The sequence below is a fragment of the Sinocyclocheilus grahami genome, unplaced genomic scaffold (assembly GCF_001515645.1).
Source record: "Sinocyclocheilus grahami isolate Dianchi unplaced genomic scaffold, SAMN03320097.WGS_v1.1 scaffold17.1, whole genome shotgun sequence".
NCBI classification, from domain to species: Eukaryota; Metazoa; Chordata; class Actinopteri; order Cypriniformes; family Cyprinidae; genus Sinocyclocheilus; species Sinocyclocheilus grahami.
The window spans coordinates 3,736,351-3,757,266 of NW_015505196.1; the positions used below are offsets into that span (position 1 = coordinate 3,736,351).

The following is a 20,916-nucleotide window of genomic DNA, read 5'->3' on the forward strand; positions in this document are numbered from 1 at the left end:
GTACTTGTTCTAATAAATGTATATTGTAATGTACTCATTCTAATATGTTTACAAAATAATTTACATTGCTGGTAGGTTATCATTGCACAAATTAACACACACTCTACAATAAAAAAAAATGAGAAGAGTTCTAAACTAACGTGCTGTCTTCACTGTATCTAACGCACACACACTCAAGGCTGATTTATGGCTGATTTATACTCGAGCGTCAGTAAGTTCCCTTTGAGTGCGCTCAACGTCGTTTCGCGTGGCGGTGTGCACAACATTTTTTTTAAGTTTCCGTGCAGCTCCGCTTCCGAAGATGCACGAGTTCAAAGCGACTCTAGCCGAACATGCATGTCTGTGCCAGCGTTTGTGTGAAACAGAAGCGGTTAGATGTTAAGTTCAGTCTCACACACAGCTCCTCTGCAACCAGATTATTAACAGATGCTCTATTCATTCTTTTTTAGAAACCTCGCACTTTTCTACTCAATTTTAAACGTTGTACAATTAAGCGTGGTCCACTGCTGCACACGTGCCACAATATCGATACAGGGCCAGCTGTATCGATACTTGTATCGTCAAATCTCTGTGACGATACATCGTCGTATCGATATTTTGAACACAGCACTAGTAGACACAGACAATACATTTTATAGCACCCCTAGTGGCAAGACTGAGAATGCAATATGCACTTGTGCTGCGTATGACAGTGTACAACAATAAATTAACTCCAACTTGGTAGTTGGAAGCATGTGTGTTTAAGTACTTAGAGTATGTTTCAGGCCTAAGAAACAGTAGAAATTGAAAATAGGTACTGGAAAGAGATTGTAACAAGACACAAACAATGAGAGGAAGGGAGAAAGATCTCACCCCTAAAATTTATTTAACTCTATTTACAGGTTTGCAGAAATATCAATCCAAGTAAAGATATTGGTCGTCTACAAAAAAGACTGCTACAGAAAACTGAAAATTATTTCAGTGTCAGAGGGAATTGAATGGAGAACAATTCAACAATGTTGGCAACTCAACATAGCAATAAATCACACAGCTGTAACAGAAACTATGTACACATTTAGTATTTTATCATTCAAGAAGATATACTGATGTTTTGTAAGGGATAAATTTATCCTTTTTTAGGATTATATTACACAATTACATATGTAACATATGATACCGTAGCTTTAAAAACATGGAAGTGATGTCATGGTGATAAACAGGAAGTGATCTGCGTAGCTACACATTGTTGAATTGCATTTTCATAAGAATACAATGGAATAATAATAATAAAAAAAGCTCTGAGGTCTCAATTTAAGATTGAAATATAAAAATGTGAGGTCATGAGGAGTTACTGAAGATTAAAAAAAGACTGCTACAGAAAACTGAAAATTATTTCAGTGTCAGAGGGAATTGAATGGAGAACAATTCAACAATGTTGGCAACTCAACATAGCAATAAATCACACAACTGTAACAGAAACTATGTACACATTTAGTATTTTATCATTCAAGAAGATATACTGATGTTTTGTAAGGGATAAATTTATCCTTTTTTAGGATTATATTATACAATTACATATGTAACATATGATACCGTAGCTTTAAAAACATGGAAGTGATGTCATGGTGATAAACAGGAAGTGATCTGCGTAGCTACACATTGTTGAATTGCATTTTCATAAGAATACAATGGAATAATAATAATAAAAAAAGCTCTGAGGTCTCAATTTAAGATTGAAATATAAAAATGTGAGGTCATGAGGAGTTACTGAAGATTCTGTCAATATTTAGGTTTCATGGAAGGCACGCTACTGGTAACCACTGGTACTGGTAACTACTGGTAAGTCGTACTAAAACGGATTGTGCTTGTTTATGTTTTAATCAATTTGTGTATTCACATCATTTAAACAATATTTTTGAACAGACAAATATATTCATGCATAAACGAGGGTGCTTGTCACCTCAAACACTCCACGTCTGCAATGTAGTTTTTATTTAGTGTCAAAGAATTATCACATGTTTAGTTCAGTCAGTTGCGGCTCCTGTTAAGGCCATCATGTGATCAGCCAGAGGGCAGAGATATGCAGAAGACGAGCAAGATCACTTCAGTTCACTACTGACTTCAAATCAGTCCGACTGGCTACAATAACTCTATTGTTTCTCTCAGTGGGAAAAAAAGCTGTGAAGGTTAATGATTGTCAAGATTGTGTGTGGCTAGTCATTTTAAAATACTTTCAGGGGAACTGTCAAATGCATTGTAGGTAAAAGTCTCTTTTTCGATTCTTCATTAAAGTGCTTAAAGGGTGTCAAATGTACATGGGAAGGAGGTGGTTTTGCCAAGGTTTGGCACAGGGCTTACGATGAGGAACACAGCAAATCCACGGCACTCAGAAATCACACACATCTTCAGGAGGAACCAGAGAGAGGTGAGGATAACACATGCGAGATTTGTTTGTTCACACAGGAGAGGTACCTGATCGAGCCCAGCTGTCCTGGTAAGTGTCCTCCCTCAGGAGTTTTGGTCGGTCTGGGGAGGGAGGGAGAGGCATGGGGGATTGGTGAAGGAGAGAGCTGTTAGGGCTTGTGATGTCGCCTTCAGCGACATATGTCAGGTCCGTTCCGCTCTCCTCTTCCTCCAGTGCCTGCACCCCTCCGTCGCTCCGCCAGTCTGTGATCCCGGACGAGCCCCCTTTTTGCGAGTGTGGGATTGGGGATAGTGAGGAACTAAACGGCGGTGGATTTCGGCCTGCTGCGTTTTTGAAAGCACTATTGGGAGGCATCAGGGCACGTCTAGGCGCTGTGCCTTCCACCGCTGAATCTAAGCTCTGCGATTGGTGGCTGGCACTGAGCGTGGAGCCGTTCTCCTTGGATCGGGGCCGGGTCTTGTGGGAGACAGGAGTGGAGCTGAGGTTATTGCCGTCTGCATCCGTGTCGAGGCGCAGAAAGTCAGGAAGGACGAGGTCAGATTTGTTCAGCAAACCCCGCTGGTCGTCAGCTCTGTTGCTCTGTGCTTTGGATATGAGCTCGAAGAATTCTGGTCGAACAACAAACACAATTTTAAACCATTTTTATTTGTTGGAATGTAAAAAGCACATTTGACATGTTAGATAGAAAACATTCTCACAAGACACCAGCAACAGAATAACTGCGGCTGCCAGTTCAAAGTTTGCTTGTGTTAGCATTAGCTACGTCAGCCAGTGTTGCTACAGAGACTGTTAGCATAAGATATAGCCAAGAACAACTAGCGCTTAACTAGGAGAGAGAAAGAAATAGAGATTATTCAAGAAAGTTAAAGGGGAATTGTTTTGTTTTTTTTACCTTCAGCTTCATCTATATTAAGTTTTTTCTGTTTGCGCTTTTCCACCTGGGCCCTGGTTTTCACAGCCGAAGGCTTTCCTGACGCTTTGTCCTCCCCCTGGGTAGCGACAATGAGAATGGGGCACATTAAGGGTGCATGGATGAGAAGCGTCTCATCTACAAGGCTTTCTCTGGGGCGCAGGGCTAAAACTACGGGGGCCTCATGGGGCACTGGGTGGGCCTCTAGTCACTATCACTAAAACTAGTGTACATACTCGTTCTACTTGTGCAGTCAATCTCCATTTAGCACAGCATGTCACTGCAGAAAAACCACCACCAGCACAGCATGCCACCACAACACCTAACATCAATGAACATCCACGCTCTACTTTCTTGTTTTTCCACCATTTCTTTCAACATATCACACAGCTATCAGTAACTATTAAGACAAGAGAATCTGTACAAGGGATGAACCCTTGAACCCAAGGAACTCTTGGCGGACAGAGTCTGCTATCCCCTCACAACGTTGTGGTGTGTTGAAGGAAAGGAAGTGGTAAAGAGTTGGGGTTGCTGTGATCCGAAAAGGAGGGTTAGATCATCCACAGGCCCAGAAACGCACAGATACAGACAGCCTTAAGACCGGAGAAAAGAACAGGGGAGCCAGCCATGCACACACTCCCCACACACAGGCCAAAAAACACAAAGAAAGAAAGAGAGAGAAGGAGATGAAAATGTATGATCTTTGAGATCAAGGTCTTACTGTGGCAGACTGGCTTCGCGTAGACAGAGGTGGACCGTGACTTTTAGATGAGGCCAGCTTTTGTTTGTCTGTTTAGAGAGGGAGTAACTATGTAAAAGACAAGGCATTCATAACCCATTTTACTTTCAGAATACAAAGTGTACTTTGATGTGTAAACTAACATACTAAAGCATATGAACTTCATTTTAATTTTTTACTATAGTGTGTGATTCGATATTACATTTAAAATCAATACATTTTAAATGTACGCAATTGCACCTTCATCATTACAAATGTGTAATTACATATATACAAATACAAGATTTATTATTAATGTATGTTTTAGTTTACCATAAATGCTTGTCAGTATATTCAGCATTTTAACCATATTTTAAAAATAATAGAAGCAATTCTAAAATTTACATTCAATTTAATATCAATTTAATTTAATATCAATTTAATATAATCCATTTTAATATAATTGCAGTTAACATGCATTTACAGTGGGGAAAAAAAGTATTTAGTCAGCCACCAATTGTGCAAGTTCTCCCACTTAAAAAGATGAGAGAGGCCTGTAATTTTCATCATAGGTATACCTCAACTATGAGAGACAAAATGAGAAAAAAAAATCCAGAAAAGCACATTGTAGGATTTTTAAAGAATTTATTTGCAAATTATGGTGGAAAATAAGTATTTGGTCAATAACAAAATTTCATCTCAATACTTTGTTATATACCCTTTGTTGGCAATGACAGACGTCAAACGTTTTCTGTAAGTCTTCACAAGGTTGTCACACACTGTTGCTGGTATTTTGGCCCATTCCTCCATCCAGATCTCCTCTAGAGCAGTAATGTTTTGGGGCCTAAAACACTGCTCTTGGCCTTTATGCTATTGTTTCACAGTGGGTGAAATCAAAGAATCAGATTGGATGATGTGAATGATGTCTGTCCTGTATGTGTGTGTGTGTGTGTATCTTGCCTTTTCCTGGAACGTGGTCTCCTACTTCCAGAACCACCCGTAGTCCATCTAGATTAGATATAGGAAGCCCAAGATCCAGCGGCTCTTTCTCTCCACTCTACCCACACAAAAACATCATATCTAATTAATAACCATTTCATAAAATCACAAAATACATATATTTTATGGTACATATTCCTCCATCTCTATATAGCAATGTGCAACAAAATCAAACCAGCTAAACAGGCAAGATGATGGAAAAATACTTTATGTGAAACCTGATAACCCAACATGGTTCATAACCCACAAAGACATCGTCATCACATTTTTAGTGAGAATTCTTAAATAAAATAATGTGCATAAAACATTTTCTAAGATACATGTCAATACATCCAATGAACTAGATACATCCAAGATACTACATTATCCGTACGCAAACCCTCTCTCTCTCTTTTATTTTTTTAAATAAGCATGTTTGACTCACTATCCTGGCCACCAGGTCTCCTAAGTTCAGGCCATATTTGGCCACCACTGGCCTCAGCACTTCTGTAACTGGCTTAGTGGGTTTTGCTTTAAGCCCAACAGAACGGTTTATGGGCACCAGATCCAGTCTATGAGGGAGAGATGAAGAAAGAGAGAAGTTAAGGAAAATAAACTTTACAACATTGAATCCTGATAACTGTTTGATAATGAATGACTTCAGTTAGGTTTAAAAAGTATAAAACTGACAAAAATGATAGATGAACTTATGGATAGACAGAGATAAAAACTGATAAACAGGTGTGTACCGGAATAGCGTACGTTTCTCCAGCCGAAGGTCTCTGGAGCACAGTGTCATGCAGTCCTGGTCCAGCACTAAAGGCTTTACACAAGGACAGTGTACATGCTATTATAGTCCATTACAGCACTGCAGTATCAAATGATGCAGATGCGCACACATGTGCACACACACACACACACACACACATAAATGCAGCTAGTACCACAAACACACACATACTGAAACTACTTTGTAACCTTTTAAGGTGGACAAGACTAAATTAAAAGCAAAAGTGAAGGTACCTTTATTGCTGGTTATTATTATAGTATACAGTATCTGAACTGCACTATGAGGCATGTTACCTTTTCTCCTCCTACTAGGAACAAATCCACAGCAGCCAAATTAATGCCGAGCTTCTCACACAAGCCTAAGAGCAGATCTCTGATGGAGACACCAGGCCTGATGGGTACTGAGCAGCATGAGCCATCTGGAAGGTTAATGTTACAGTGACGCACAGCACGCTCAGACAATGCCATGGAGTTCCGTGATGTCTCACCCTGTTGGACAGAGGATTATAAAACAATGAACAATACAAATAAATTAAATAACCACAAAAAAAATTAATTGAGTTATATTAAACTGGAGATAAATTTCTTAGATAAAAAAATTTATAAAATAAATAATAATAACTACATCACATAACATCATGTAACACTTTAGTTTAGGGACCAATTCTCACTATTAAGTAGTTACTTATTAGCATGCCTATTATTAACATATTGGCTGTTTATTAGTACTTATAAAGCACCTATTCTGCATGAACATATTCTACATCCCTAATCCTACCCAATATCTAAACTTAAAAACTACCTTACTAACTATTAATAAGCAGCAAATTAGGAATTTATTGAGGCAAAAGTCATAGTTAATGGTTTGTTAATAGCAAGAATTGGACCTTAAAATAAAGTGTGACCAATACGATATATATAATATTTGGTATGACAAAATCCTAATAATCCTAGACAGATCAACATCAGCTTGAGTCAGATGGTCTTGACCCACCTCGTTTTTTCCAGAACCAGAGGTGGCAAGTTCCAAACTCGCACCAGATGACAAAGAGCCCTGTGATTCTCTCCGTCCGTTACTACCTGTAAAGCCTGTGATGAAAGACAAACACCATTTGTAAATGAAAAATTGGAAAATGCAGGGAATCTGGAGAAACTGGAGGAAATATTTAAAGAGATGAGAAGCACAGAAACAAAAATGCAGACATGAAAAGAGTTCATGAGCATCATAAGTGCACAATCAATGTAAAAAATATAAAAAAATATTTAAAAAATGTCAGTATCAGTACAGAATCAGTACTGATGTTCCTCACTCACTGTAGTCTCCGAGTTCCTTCTTCTTTGATCCTTTTCCAAAACTTCTATTTCTGGACCAGGAGAAGAAAATGCTTTTCTTTTTATCGCCATGTTCATCTCTGCTGTCTTCATTCAGTGACCTTCCCGATTTACTCTTCTTGTCATCCTGGACCTTCAAAAAAATGTTCGATTATTTTCCATAATCAAAAACAAAGGCATTACACAAAGATCCCAGGCAGAGACAATAATAAACTCTCTCTAGTGGAGTCATTGATATGCAGAGTAAAAATGAGACGCATAGCTGGTCAGGAATTTACTGCGTTTAATTAGATCTGACTGGAAGGCATGGTGGGATGCTGAGATGACTGTCTTTCTTCTTTGAAAGCTTGTGTGATAACTATGCTAAAACTTGACTATGTAAACAAGAATAGAATGCCGACAATAGCTCAACCTCACACCTCAAAAGCAACAAGATATTCGCATTTAAATACTTTTAAGTGTGAAACTATTCCCAGGTCCCAAATACCTTTAAAGGACATTTTAGCCAAATGATTTGAAATCTTTGGTACAACTTCCAAATAAATTTAATAAATACCATCTACAAACATTATTACATTCTGCAATGCAGAACAGGTCATCAATTAATAAATGTTCATACATAATCATAAATGAATGTACATAAAGTACTGAAAGTGTTAGTAAACCTTCCACTGAGAGATAATTGGGGATATCGTCCTTTGAAGTGCTTCACAGATTATTTGATTTTGTGATTACGTTTCAAAGGAAGTCAATGTGTCAACTGCAAATAGACCGTCATTTTTCTAATGAAGGGCATAGGACATCAAGTAAACACAATTGTGTGTGTTACCTTTTTAGGTGTAGAGAGGTTGGAGCGGTCAGAGCTTGTGCTATGTTTGGACGTGGGGCTACTGGGGACCTGGTAGGGGTCTGGAAGAGGATGTCCCTCCACCTCTGCAATCATACATTCTTGATACAGGTAGGACTTTAGGAAGCGTGTGTAACTGTCAAACTTCATCAGGTTAAAGATCTATTGAGGGAATAAAGAAGAGTGGCACTGTTAAACCAGCTGCTTACAAGACTGGCATAAATCTTGATACCATTCCAGCGTAGCCATATCTTTTATGTTTGTCAACTAGCATAGATTTTTTAGTCTTGCTGGTAAAGCAGCTTAAGCAAAACCGCTGGGGGCACCAGCATTTCACGCTGGGATCGGCATCCTTAACAAAAACATATGCTGATGACCACCAATGTGGGTCTTATCAGCTGGGATAACATGCACTTCCGTTCAAGTTGAAAGGAGGTCAGTCTTTTTTTTTTGAAAGAAGCAAATACTTTTATTCAGGAAGTGTGTATTAAATAATCTAAAGTGACAGTAAAAACATATGAAGAGCTCAGATGCAAAAGCCTCTAAGCGCCGTTTGAAATGTTCTTCTAAAATAAGCATTTTTATCAGGCTCATATGTGTAGGTTCAGTAATTTCCCTTTAATGGCAATGAATATGTTCTTTTGACTTAGAGGGAAAAAAAAGTCTAAAAAAAAGTCCTCAACTAAATTCTGTCTTCAGCATTAATAATAATAATAATAAATGTCATGTAAGCACTGAATCAGCAATTTTAGAATGATTTCTGAAAGATCATGTGACTGGAGTAATGGCTACTGAAAACTTTGCATTCAAAGGAAAACATTACATTTTACAATGTATTAAAATAGAAAACAGTAATAATATTTCACATTATTACTGATTCTATTGTATTATTGATCAAATAAATGCAGCCTAGTTCATCATAAGAGACTTCAAAAACATCTTTCTGAACAAAATGTAAACTGTAATCTGCACTGTTTTTATGGCACCAGATTCAGTTTTTAAATTACAGATGTCCAGAAAAATGGGGTTAGGGAAAAAAACGAACAGATTTGCGTTACACCACTGAACAGCTACAGTATCTGGCATTGTAAAATGTGGCCAACATAATGTTTCTGTGAGTTTGTGATTTACAGAGATCCTGGATAAGGAGGTGACAGCCAGACAGGAGCCTCTAAATGCGGCAACGTGATTCTCCGCCTTAAAAGACACATTATAAGAGCACATTCTCTGCTGCTACTTGCACAAAGGTTGCCCGCAGGTTTCCTCACGGTTATCATGGGGTTGGAGTCTACAGGACGCTACATTCATGATCTTATGACCTCACAGAGCTGAATTCAAAATACTTTATTATTTCACATCTTGCCTACAGCCCTCAAAGACGGTGCTGTGATGGTAAAGCCTTACACAGTCATTTTAAAAACAGCAATTGCCTTTTGGGATCAGCTTTTTTTTATATTGTATGTTGTCATAAAAAAATACAATAACTGAAACTATTTGATTATTTTATATTAATTGTTCTAGGAAAGTAGAACCACATAAAAAGACATGTTAAGGCATGTAAAGAGACTTTCCAACATTTCAAAATCTCTAGGATGGGCTTGACACCGACGCAGCCTGAGGTGCATTTGGACATTTTTAGGCTCTGTTAATTCTGTGCTAAAGCTTTGTTATTCAGAAATCTAGTGCTGTAGCCCCATTTCCTGTCTTACCTGTAGCTGTTGCTCTTTAAACATGTCTGGCCTTGGAGCGTTGAGGATGTCGTCAGCCAGCTGAGCCTGACTATCAATGTTGACGGGTGTGGTGGCCTTACTCGACAGGAAGCTGTTGTAGATCTCTCTGGCCCTCTGGGACAGCTGGGGGCCAAAAGTTATGACAAGGTCACAATCAAACAGCAAATGAAAAACATTGTTTATTTCAACCTGTCCACGCAAAGGGTGTATTTACTACACTAAATGGAGTGCAATGGACAAAAAAAAAGATCTAATAAACAGCCTCCAAAAATTCACTGCATATGTTTTGTGATCAAGTGCCCAAATAAAAAAAATAATTAATTAAACTTTAACAATTCCACTGGTAAAAATGTGGACTTTATACCTGTTTCTTGTCTGTTTCAGGAACATGACTGAAATATTCACATGCTTGCCAAAATAAAATATTCTCCTCACTGAACTCCTTCTTCAGAAACTCCTGCAGGGTGAAGAGAAAAAGAGATCAATTAAACATTATTGATTATTCTGCAAAACATACAACAACAAAAAAGTCCTTACACACGTGTTGTTTTTCACCTTTCAAGTAGAAAGCTAACCTACTCACTCACTGGCTGAACTAAATTCTCTAGGCATTCTTTGCTTTACAGATAGCAAAATCCTTTCCAAACACTTCCTGGTGGTTTTGTTTGAGACCTTGAATTCATTGAGTTCCTCATGCAACCTCGCTGAGAAAGCCTTTAAAACTTATGCAAGTTCTGATAAGAAAGTATCTGAGTTCTTCACATTTTCAATTAAAATGCATAAAGCTTGACTTGTAATCTCAGCCAATATCGATCAAGGATTCTGTAACAGTGCTTGGACTGATCCAACGTACCGAGAAATATCGGACACCGATGGGATCCTGTAGCAGCCGCTCGAAGCAGACGGCCCATGATGCAACGCGCCGTTCAGTGTGGCGTCTATGGCATTGCACACTAGGGAGGCTAGCATTGCTGTTCAGACTGTTATCACTGCCGCAGCCTTTCAGGTCCACACTGTTCAGCTCTAAACACACACAATGAGATAACACGGTTACTATTATTCACACCAAACAGAGTGTCACAATTATTTTTGTTAAAGTAGACATTTATAGTGACATGAAGCTTTATATTTATTCCATTTCTCAAGTTGCATATGACAAACTTACACAATAATCCCCCCAAAACCTCAACTCTTTCAAATCACGAAATGCCCAGCGGGTCCTAAAATGATGTTATCCTGATGCCTGAATAAGGAGGGTGTTCTAAATTAAAACCATACTCTTAAAATAGACCGGCATTTGAAAATGAACAACAAAACTTTAGAACTTGAGCGACAGAAGATACTCAAATTCATTGACAAATTCAAGATGTTTGACTACTTATCAAAATGCCTTCATCCATCCTTAACCTGATTTCTTAAACTATCTGATACTTCTTTTGCTGCTGCGGCTGTCAGATGCTCTCTGTTTAGTTTCTGGATGATTCTGATTGGTTAGTGAGTTCTTGTAATCAAATACTATCGATTAAAGTTACAACGCAAATCCTTCTTTAAAGGCACAGTTCACCCAAAAATAAAAATAGTCATTATTTACTCGGCCCACATGTTGTTCCAAATTCACATGCTGTTATTTTATCTGTGTTCATAAACTGTTCATAGTAAACAGAATCTGCCAAGCTGCATAAAGGACGAAAAAGTAAATAAAACAGGTTCATATGACTATATTCCATGTTACAAGGAAAAAGCAACATAACAAAATTTACTTATGTTCTGTGTGTGTGTGTGTGTGTGTGTGTGTGTGTGTTCCTTAAAGAAATTCTCAAAACCCTGAAAGGCTATGCAAGACATAAACAGTTTTAGCATAGCTGAATATAAAACGTACACTGAAAAGAAGCACTCAGAAAGCACCTCTGAAAGAAGCTCAGCAGACTGTGGGCCACTATCAGCACAAGCTCTTACCTGGGTAAAGCTGGTACGAGCCTGTGTGATGCCACTTCACCAGGTATTTCATGCCAATGGGACGCCAGTCTTTGACATCCATCACCCCACATTACAAACACACACTGCCACGGAGCAGAGGGTGAACAGCCATCAAACTGTCCATACAGCTAACGTACATGCTGGCCGCATTAATCATAAGCAACTAGAAACTAACTAAACAACACAGAGACAGCGATGAGACTACATGCATGCCATGCATAGAGGTAAACAGATAGACTGGCCTGTGCACAAAGCTTTGAACGGGTAGATGATAAATTATTGAAAGTAGAGAGGGGAGGGAAACTTAGACGGTAGAGGTAACAAGAACCTGCAATATTAATGCTGGACCAGCACCCAGGAGCACCATAACCCAAGACAAACTGCACACACAAAACAGATGGGATGATTTCATTTTGACTGAGTTGCATAAAATGCACACTGGTCCTGTTGTAAAAGGGGCAATATGACAAAATAGAGTATCCATGATGAAAATGCATGCATCCTAATCATTATATATATATATATATATATATATACAGTGGGTACGGAAAGTATTCAGACCCCCTTACATTTTTCACTCTTTGTTAAATTGCAGCCATTTGCTAAAATCATTTAAGTAAATTTTTTTTCCTCATTAATGTACACACAGCACCCCATATTGACAGAAAAACACAGAATTGTTGACATTTTTGCAGATTTATTAAAAAAGAAAAACTGAAATATCACATGGTCCTAAGTATTCAGACCCTTTGCTCAGTATTTAGTAGAAGCACCCTTTTGATCTAATACAGCCATGAGTCTTTTTGGGAAAGATGCAACAAGTTGTTCACACCTGGATTTGGGGATCCTCTGCCATTTCCCATTTCATGATTTTTTTCCTGCATGATCGTTGGCCAGCCCATATGATTTTGATTAAACAGACATTTTTTCCCAAATATTAATGTATGCAGTAATGCAGTTTTTCTCTAATATTAAGATGACTTTATATTTGCTTAATATTTACTTAATATATGCCATACTTAATGTAAGATAACTTGATATTTGCTTAATTTTTACTTAATATTTGCCATAACTAAGGTTTTCTTTTTAAGAATTTCATATTTAATTCCTTTTGATATAAACCCCCCTGACATTTTTTACGTAATGCTCCCCAAAAAATATTTAAATGAATTTCAATTCAGTTCATCAACAAGTTCATCATAGAGGAGGTGCATTAAAGTCATTGTATTTAAGATTTTCATTTTGAATAAATCAACAGCGCCGGGCAGAATAAATAAGCATTATGTCACTGATTCCTAGATGCAGACCTCCTGTAAATTCTTAGTTGTTTTAACATAATTATTCATTGTAAAGTCTTACAGAAGGAGAGGTCCAGACTGTAAAACTCACACGGAGACGTCTACAAGAACACAGCTCAAGTCTAAAGCCAGCAGAATATTGAAGAAAATGAAAGGTTGCTGAGATTTGCACTTTGATCTATTATTGATGTTACAAGTGGTCCTTAACTCGCTCTCTCTGCTTTCACAGGCAGATTTACAACATCCTGCCATGCCGTTAATTGATCCTGGAACAGTTTCTAGGGGATAAAACTGGCCCCGGTCTCTGAACACTGATCCAGCCGGGCTAAACTCAATTCAGATCCTCTCATGGTCATTGTGTTTGAAGGGCATCTTGATGAGGCCACAAACTATTTTGTGCCCATTCGCAAACACACACATTAAAAACAATACTACAGGATTGTAAAAGAAACAGTCCGCTGAAGTAAGTTGGAAACACTTTGTCCACCTTAAACATCCTACTAACAACAAGCATCTACATGTCAAATACCAGTCATTAAAGTATTAGTGGAAGTATCTGCGTAAACTTAATTTTGAAGACATTTTACTGACTATAACTGTGCAAATACGTCAAGTGATTCTACAAACACTAACCATAACTAGTCTACTAATACTCTAATGAAAGTTAGTTGACATGTAGCTGCAAATGAATGAGAGTTAGTTGACATGTAGTTGCAGAGTAACTTATAGATAGTAGAATGTCCAAAGTGGACTCGAAATAAAGTGTAAGCGTAAGTTCCTCACAGTTTTGCATGCATACATTTGTCCCTCCGTGCCTTTTGTTATGCATAAGGCTGAAAGATCTATGGCTCTGACTGGCAACGTTAAGCAAACATTCACAGAAACCCTGGCACATTCACTCATGCTAATTGAGACATTGAGGGGAGAGAGGGGAGGTAGTTAGGGCTTGTCCACTCCTAGTGCAGTTGGACTTGAAATACAGAGATTTAGGCCAAAACAGTAACTCACTCTGGCCTGATGAATCAGACAACATATTACCTTCTGTACAATCACTGTTGCTGTTCCTTGTGAATAGTTTTGTATAAAAAGAGGAAGTTAGGTTGAATGTTTAAAGAGGCACGTAATGAAACTTTGAATTTTTTTTGTCACATCATAACGTTATGCAAGAGTAAATTTATGATTTCAGAGGAAAACTGATCACAAATAATGTTGCAACTGACCTAAAAAAGAACCCAATTACATTGTTTACTCCAACAAAATGAGCCAGAGACTTTAAAATGCCAAAAACCGCTGTGTAAGAGCTGGATTTGGGGGGATGGATGGCAGAGGGAACAGAAAGCCAATCTTATCAAGAGATCAGGCAAATAAAAGACAGTCAAAATTGTGTTTGCTTTCTTCTTAAATTAGGTAGAGCTCTATCCGTTTCAGATCTACATATATAAACTACATTAACATTGAAAACACAGCATAGAAAACAACACCGAGCCTGATACAAGATATCAGAAATTAGACTGGAGTGAAAATGGAGTAGAATAGGAAAGGAACACAAGAAGGTGAAAGTAATGTATATACAAGGAATGTAGAAGTAATTAGATCCCAAAGACATGGAGTACAATAGAAGTAAAAATAAAGAATGAAACTGTGATAGAAAAAAACATCAGAAATACGACAAAAATACAAAACCAAAAAAACAGACATTTGAACAAGAGGTTCACATGTGATTTGAGGTTTTAATATCGAAACATTGATTAATTACTCACCACCATCGGAGACAGCCGCAGACTGCAAGAGAACACAGAAAGACATGTGTGAGTGACTCTCTTGACCAACACAATCACACACTGAAGTCTGCAGCATAGCAGGGTACTCTGGTGGCATGATACACACACCAGCTCTTCCTGTTTTACTGGTACAGTCTTTCACACACACGCCTCCTCACTCACTCACAGATAATGAGATCCATCAGGTACATTCCAGCAATCTTGATATTACTGACCCCGCCCATTGTGACACATTAGTCCCGCCCAGTTTTTGATTTGCCTGAGCATGTCATTCAGTGGTTTAGTAAGAGACTAAGAAAGAGACTGAAACCTTTTTATCATAAAATGACAAATATTGAGTCATAGAAATTGTACAAAATTGAAAAAAACAAAAAACAGGATAGTCTTGACTGCATTACATTTTTATTTCAATTTCATCTGTGATTTATTCAGATTGATGACCCATCCTTTTTATCATAAAATGACAAATATTGAGTCATAGAAATTGTACAAAATTTAAAAAAACAAAAAACAGGATAGTCTTGACTGCATTACATTTTTATTTCAATTTCATCTGTGATTTATTCAGATTGATGACCCATATATTGCAGGATCAAATGATGCATGCTACAGTCATAACAGTGGCATTCGGGTGAGTGGATGTGTAAAGTGTTTGTATGGGATGGGTGCCAAATGAGTGATTTCCTTTAAATGTGGGCTCAAAGGTCAGTAAGTGATGAAATTCCCAGGGTGTGAGCTTCCATAGCGTAGTTTTTCTACAAACAGCACTTTTATACAGAAAAGACTAATAACAAATACAACTTCTTTTAAGTATACACCACCGTCCAAAAGGTTTGGGTCAAGAAATTAATATTTTTATTCAGACAGTAAAGACATTTAGGATGTTTCAAAAGATTTATATTTTTAAAAAAACGAGAGACTCTCTTCAAAAACAACCTCAAACTTTTGTATGCTAGTGTAGGCATATATATATTTAAATCAATTATTTGTTATTAATATCGAAAAAATATATTGTACCCCATGTATTGAACTCTCTTAGAGGGAATCCATTTAAGAATAATACAAAATTCATTACAATGAATCAGTGAATGTTTTTGCACATTTTCTATGAAAATGGTTAAAGAAAATCTGCAGAATTATGATGAATTGATGTGAATAAGGCTAAGAGGACTGTTATCGATAGCTGAAAACATAAAACTGACCATTAATATTCCAAATTTACCATTTATTCAAACAATATTGATTTAAAACACTGGGCCTTAACAAATAAAAACAATTGGCAGGGAATTCAGACTATATTAAAATGATCACCTCAAATAAACTGATCTCCAAAGAACATCCACATTGTCACACATTGTTTACGCGCACAAAAATGGGCTTAGCCTTCTCCGAATGAAATGCTCTATTCTTGCAACAAGAATTTTGACTCAATACAGGCCTAGAAATGGTTATTACAAGCAATTAAAAGACAGTGAAAGGGGGAGTCTGATCATTCACAATCCAGAAACCATGGGGAAAAGAATTAAAAAATAACCACATGTCTGGCGGCTGGTACCAGCATGGATAAACAGAAAGACAGATGGAATTTCCATTGAACAGTCTATACAAACAAACATGTTGGAACTACAACAATTTTTTTCCCAACATGACCTGGTATTTAAGCCCTAACTGACCCTGATGTTATTCAATACTGCATTTGGAAAACTGAAAAAATATGTAGAGAATGTGGAACACTCTGTATAATGATAATTTGGCTCTGACTCTGCCATTGGTCAACATGTTTTAGATGGCATCCGCCTATAACTTCATTATATCGGCCCAGTGACATCAGGGACACATGCTACACTGTCCTACATCAACTATATTACCAATCACCAATGACTGTGAGGTGTAAATCATTGACTGCTGAGGCTTGCTGAAGGCTAGATACATTTACTATATAAACACAATTGTGTTTAAAGTTTGTATAGTTTTACACTATACAGTTTATCACCTAACCTTCTTTTACATTTATGTCAATCCATGATCCATCTCACACATTAAAGTCCTATATACCTCGTTCAGTTTTTGAATGTATTTGAATTCATTGTAAAACTAAGAGCCTGTTAATGGTTGAGCTATTTTTAGCATGTTGACAAGGACTACATGAGCCATTTACATTTGCATGAGTCAAATTTTTAACACCATTTTAAAAGTAATAAAAGTGAAACCCATTTTTATGCAAATCTGAATAACACAAAGCCACTGACCAAACAGTTTATTTATATGTGGTAATTTTTTCCCTCCTAATAAAAAAAATATTATAACTAGGACCAATGGTGGTATTTCTGATTTTGTTATACCTTCCTTCAACTTGAAAATCTGTCAGTGATGTTACTGTCAGTGGCGCTTCTGGTTCCCATTATCTCTAAATAGGAGAAACACCACTGACAAATTTAGTGTGACCTTGAATGAAATGAGAAAGAAGTAGTATAAAGAATAAAGTCAGTTTCACACAGAATTGAAACATTTAATTTTTGAAAAATCTCAGATTATAAAGCCACAGCAACTATAGAATAAGCAACTTTGGGAAAGAGCTACTTTTATTCTAACCTGGTAAGACCATGTACTAATTCATTTTCTGGAAACACCATATGAAAACAAAAAGTAGGCTATAAGTCTATCACTAGGAAGACTGTGACTGCAGATGGAGTCAGAGTGATGCTGAACGTCCAAGATATTGATCATTCTTCAAAACCCTTCTGAATGAAATGTCTTGAAGTCATTATATATCTCACAGAGAAAGCAAAGTGCTTAGACATACTCTTCTCTCATCGTCTTGCCCCCTCTAACCCCTTCTGTTCCCCTCCTTCCTCTTCTCATTCCAGTGGATTCCCTGCATTTTTTGGCAGTGGCGCTGCTTGTAACCACATATTGAAATATAAGTGGCCTTTTCCAAGCCCCCATATTCCAAACTCTCCACCCCTCACATTCCTGACTCTTTCTACCCCGAATCTCTTTTTATCTTCTTAATGTAACATAGAAGACGATGGCACACCGAAGATGCTTTATAGGTAACAGGGTCAACAAGCCCAAAGACACTTAATAAACATCGCTTATAATAAATGAAAATGGCAACACTTCAAGTGCGCACTCTGCGAATCGTTTAAAGGGGTCATATGATGTTGCTAAAAAGAACATTATTTTGTGTATTTGGTGTAATGAAATGTGTTTATGCGGTTTAAGGTTAAAAAAACACATTGTTTCTCCTCTATGCCCCGTCTTTCTGAAACGCATAGACTTTTACAAAGCTCATCGGTCTGAAAAGCGAGGTGTGCTCTGATTGGCCAGCTATCCAATGCGTTGTGATTGGCCGAATACCTCAAGCGTGTGACGCAAATGTTACACCCCTTACCATATTGTGATGCCTTGTCCGGCTGGAGTGACAAGACAAAAACATTAAAACCCATTATAAACTAGGCATTCATCAAATATGATGACTCTGACCTGCAACATTCACCATCCAAAAAGTTTAAACAAAACAAAACACAAGACAAATTAAACTATAAACCAAACAAATAATCATTTTAAAAAGTCTGACACAAAGAACAGTTTACATAATTGTTATTTCCTTATTCAATTCAAATTCAATATTCAATTCAATTTTCTTATTCAGTCCGTGTCATGTAAATATCGTAATGAAATGGAAGTCATGGATGCTGGGACTTCAATGATAGGGTGAATTTTCCTTTTATACCGGCTTTAATATTTGCAGGGCTTGACAATATTCATAAATAATGCATGTTAGGTCACCACTTGATGTCCAATGTCAAATCTGGGTAAAAAAACAAACAAACCACAGTTGAGAACCACTGCACTGAGCTATGCACACCACAGACTAACAGTTCAGCTTAAGATAATATATTTAAGAAAAATAAAAGATTTTTTTAGATATGTTATCAAAGCATCAGGAACACGAAAGTTCCGTCACATCTTGCTTTCATCTCAGCATCTCTCCCAGTCTGATGACCCTGGTGTGACTTAATGTGTTTTCCTTCTCTTCCCCTCCGCTGTGCATTCTCTAACAGAGCACAGACTGTGAAGAAATCCATACATACCTCAGGGTTTACATATACTTGCAGCTGGATGGCCTGTGATCTCACATACATACAACCAGATGTGTGGATGTATGAGTTTTGTGCTGTTTGAGGCACATTCCTAATGTTACTGCTGAGCTGCAGCAGAAAACTATCAAATTATTTTTTGGCTGAACTACTCATTTTAAGACACAGACCACAAGGTGCAGAACTAAATACATACATACAGAACATCCATTGTTTGTCCAAGAGTGTTTGTTTACACAAGGCTATGGACATCACACACACAACACCTTTGTACTATGTTTGAAAGGGTGAAATATTCAAATGTGCACTAGCTGACACAGGGACAGTGTGTGAAAGCACAGCTAGCACACACTCACAAAGCCAAAATGTTTATATACTGCCTTGAGAAAGTATTCACTTCATTTTGTTCACGTTTTGTTATGTTGCGATCTTATGTTAAACTGCTTTAAATTACCTTTTTTTTCCACACCAATCTACACTCCATACACCATAATGGTGAATCAAAAAACAGGTTTTTAACATTTTTGCAAATTTATAAAAAATTAAAATAAAAAAACTCCTTATCTGGGACAGTTGAAATTTAGCTCAGTAGCATTCATATTGCTTGTAGATGTTACTACACTTCGAGTGAAGTTAACCTGTGGCAAATTCAATTGAATGGGTATGATTTGGAAAGGCACACACGTCTTAATAAAAGGTCTAACAGCTGATAATGCATATCAGAGCAAAAACCAAGCTCTGAGGTCAAAAGAATTGCCTGTAGAGCTCAGAAACAGGTTTGCATCAAGCCACACATCTGGGGAAGAGTTCAGAAAAAAATTCTGCTGTATTGAAGGTTCACAGAAGCATGTAGCCTCCATTATCCATAATGGAAGACGCTTGGAACAACTAGGACTCTTCCTAGAGCTGGCCTCCTGGACAAATTGAGCAACTGATGGAGAAGGGGCTTAGTTATACTGGTGACCAAGAAGCTGATGGTCACTCTAGTTGAGCTCCATGATCATATGCAGATGGAAGAAACTTACAGAAGGACAAACATTACTGCAACACTAGTCTTTATGGTGGTGTGGCCAAACTCAATCCTTTCCTCATTGAAGACACATGAAAACCCACTTGGAATTTGCAAAAAAAAAAGAACCTGAAGAACCCTCAGACTAAGAGAAACAAGATTCTCTGGTCTGATGAACCTCAATTCCAAGCATCATGTTTGAAGGAAACCAAGCACTGCTCATCACCTGCAGAGTACCATCCCAAAAGTAAAGTGTGCTGGTAGCAGCCTCATGCTGTGTGGCTGTTTTTCAGCAGCAGGGACTGAGGGACTCGTCAGAGTAGAATAAAAGCTCAATGCACCAAAATATAGAGATAGCCTTAATGAAAACTCAGTTCAGAGCATTCAGAACCTCAGACTGGGCAGAAGGTTTACCTTCCAACAGGACAATGACTCTAAGCAAAGAGCAAGAGTGGCTTATGGACAACTCTGTGAATGTCCTTGAGTGGCCCAGCCAGAGCCTTGGCTTGAACGCAATCAAATATTTCTGGAGAAACCTGAAAATGTCTGCCTGCCCCCATTCAAGCTGACAGAGCTTGAGAGGTGAAGAGGTGAGGCGAAGAATGGCAGATAATTGTCAAATGCAGATGTGCAAAGCTTGTCGCATCATACCCAAAAAAACTTAAGGCTGTAAAGGTGCTTCAATTAAGTACTGAGCTATGAATACTTATGCAATGTACTTATTTCAGTGTTTTATTTTTAATAAATTTGCAAAGTTGTCACAAATCTGTTTTGCTTTGTCATTATGATGTATGGAGTGTAAATTGATGTGGGGAAAAAAGTAATTTAAAGCGGTTTAACATAAGGCTGCAACATAACAAAATGTGAAAAAAATTAAGGGGTATGAATACTTTTGCAAGCCACTGTATAACCTCACAAAAGCAGGTTTGTATTAAAGGGATAGTTCACCCAAAAAATGAAAATTACCCCATGATTTACTCACCCTCAAGCCAGCTGTATATGACTTTCTTCTTTCGGACAAATACAATCGGAGATATATA

The 20,916-nt window shown here is 37.6% G+C and overlaps 1 protein-coding gene across 2 annotated transcripts in view; it reads right to left on the reverse strand.

Annotated features, from left to right (window-relative positions):
• Positions 1-1,375: 1,375 nt before the first annotated feature.
• The window catches only part of rgs12b (regulator of G protein signaling 12b), a 50,919-nt gene continuing 31,378 nt past the window's right edge, over positions 1,376-20,916 (reverse strand). Inside the window, exons 4-17 of one of the 2 annotated variants that reach the window (XM_016232760.1) lie at positions 14,744-14,765; positions 10,562-10,731; positions 10,073-10,165; positions 9,688-9,831; positions 7,961-8,140; positions 7,114-7,264; positions 6,794-6,888; positions 6,094-6,288; positions 5,760-5,833; positions 5,456-5,582; positions 4,993-5,089; positions 4,036-4,103; positions 3,297-3,393; positions 1,376-3,012 (exon numbers count right to left, since the gene is read on the reverse strand). In XM_016232760.1, the coding sequence (XP_016088246.1) occupies positions 2,435-3,012; positions 3,297-3,393; positions 4,036-4,103; positions 4,993-5,089; positions 5,456-5,582; positions 5,760-5,833; positions 6,094-6,288; positions 6,794-6,888; positions 7,114-7,264; positions 7,961-8,140; positions 9,688-9,831; positions 10,073-10,165; positions 10,562-10,731; positions 14,744-14,765 (2,091 nt within the window). In that variant the 3' untranslated portion in view covers positions 1,376-2,434. The remainder of the gene's footprint in view (positions 3,013-3,296; positions 3,394-4,035; positions 4,104-4,992; positions 5,090-5,455; positions 5,583-5,759; positions 5,834-6,093; positions 6,289-6,793; positions 6,889-7,113; positions 7,265-7,960; positions 8,141-9,687; positions 9,832-10,072; positions 10,166-10,561; positions 10,732-14,743; positions 14,766-20,916) is intronic. The other variant, XM_016232767.1, reaches the window with a different exon arrangement.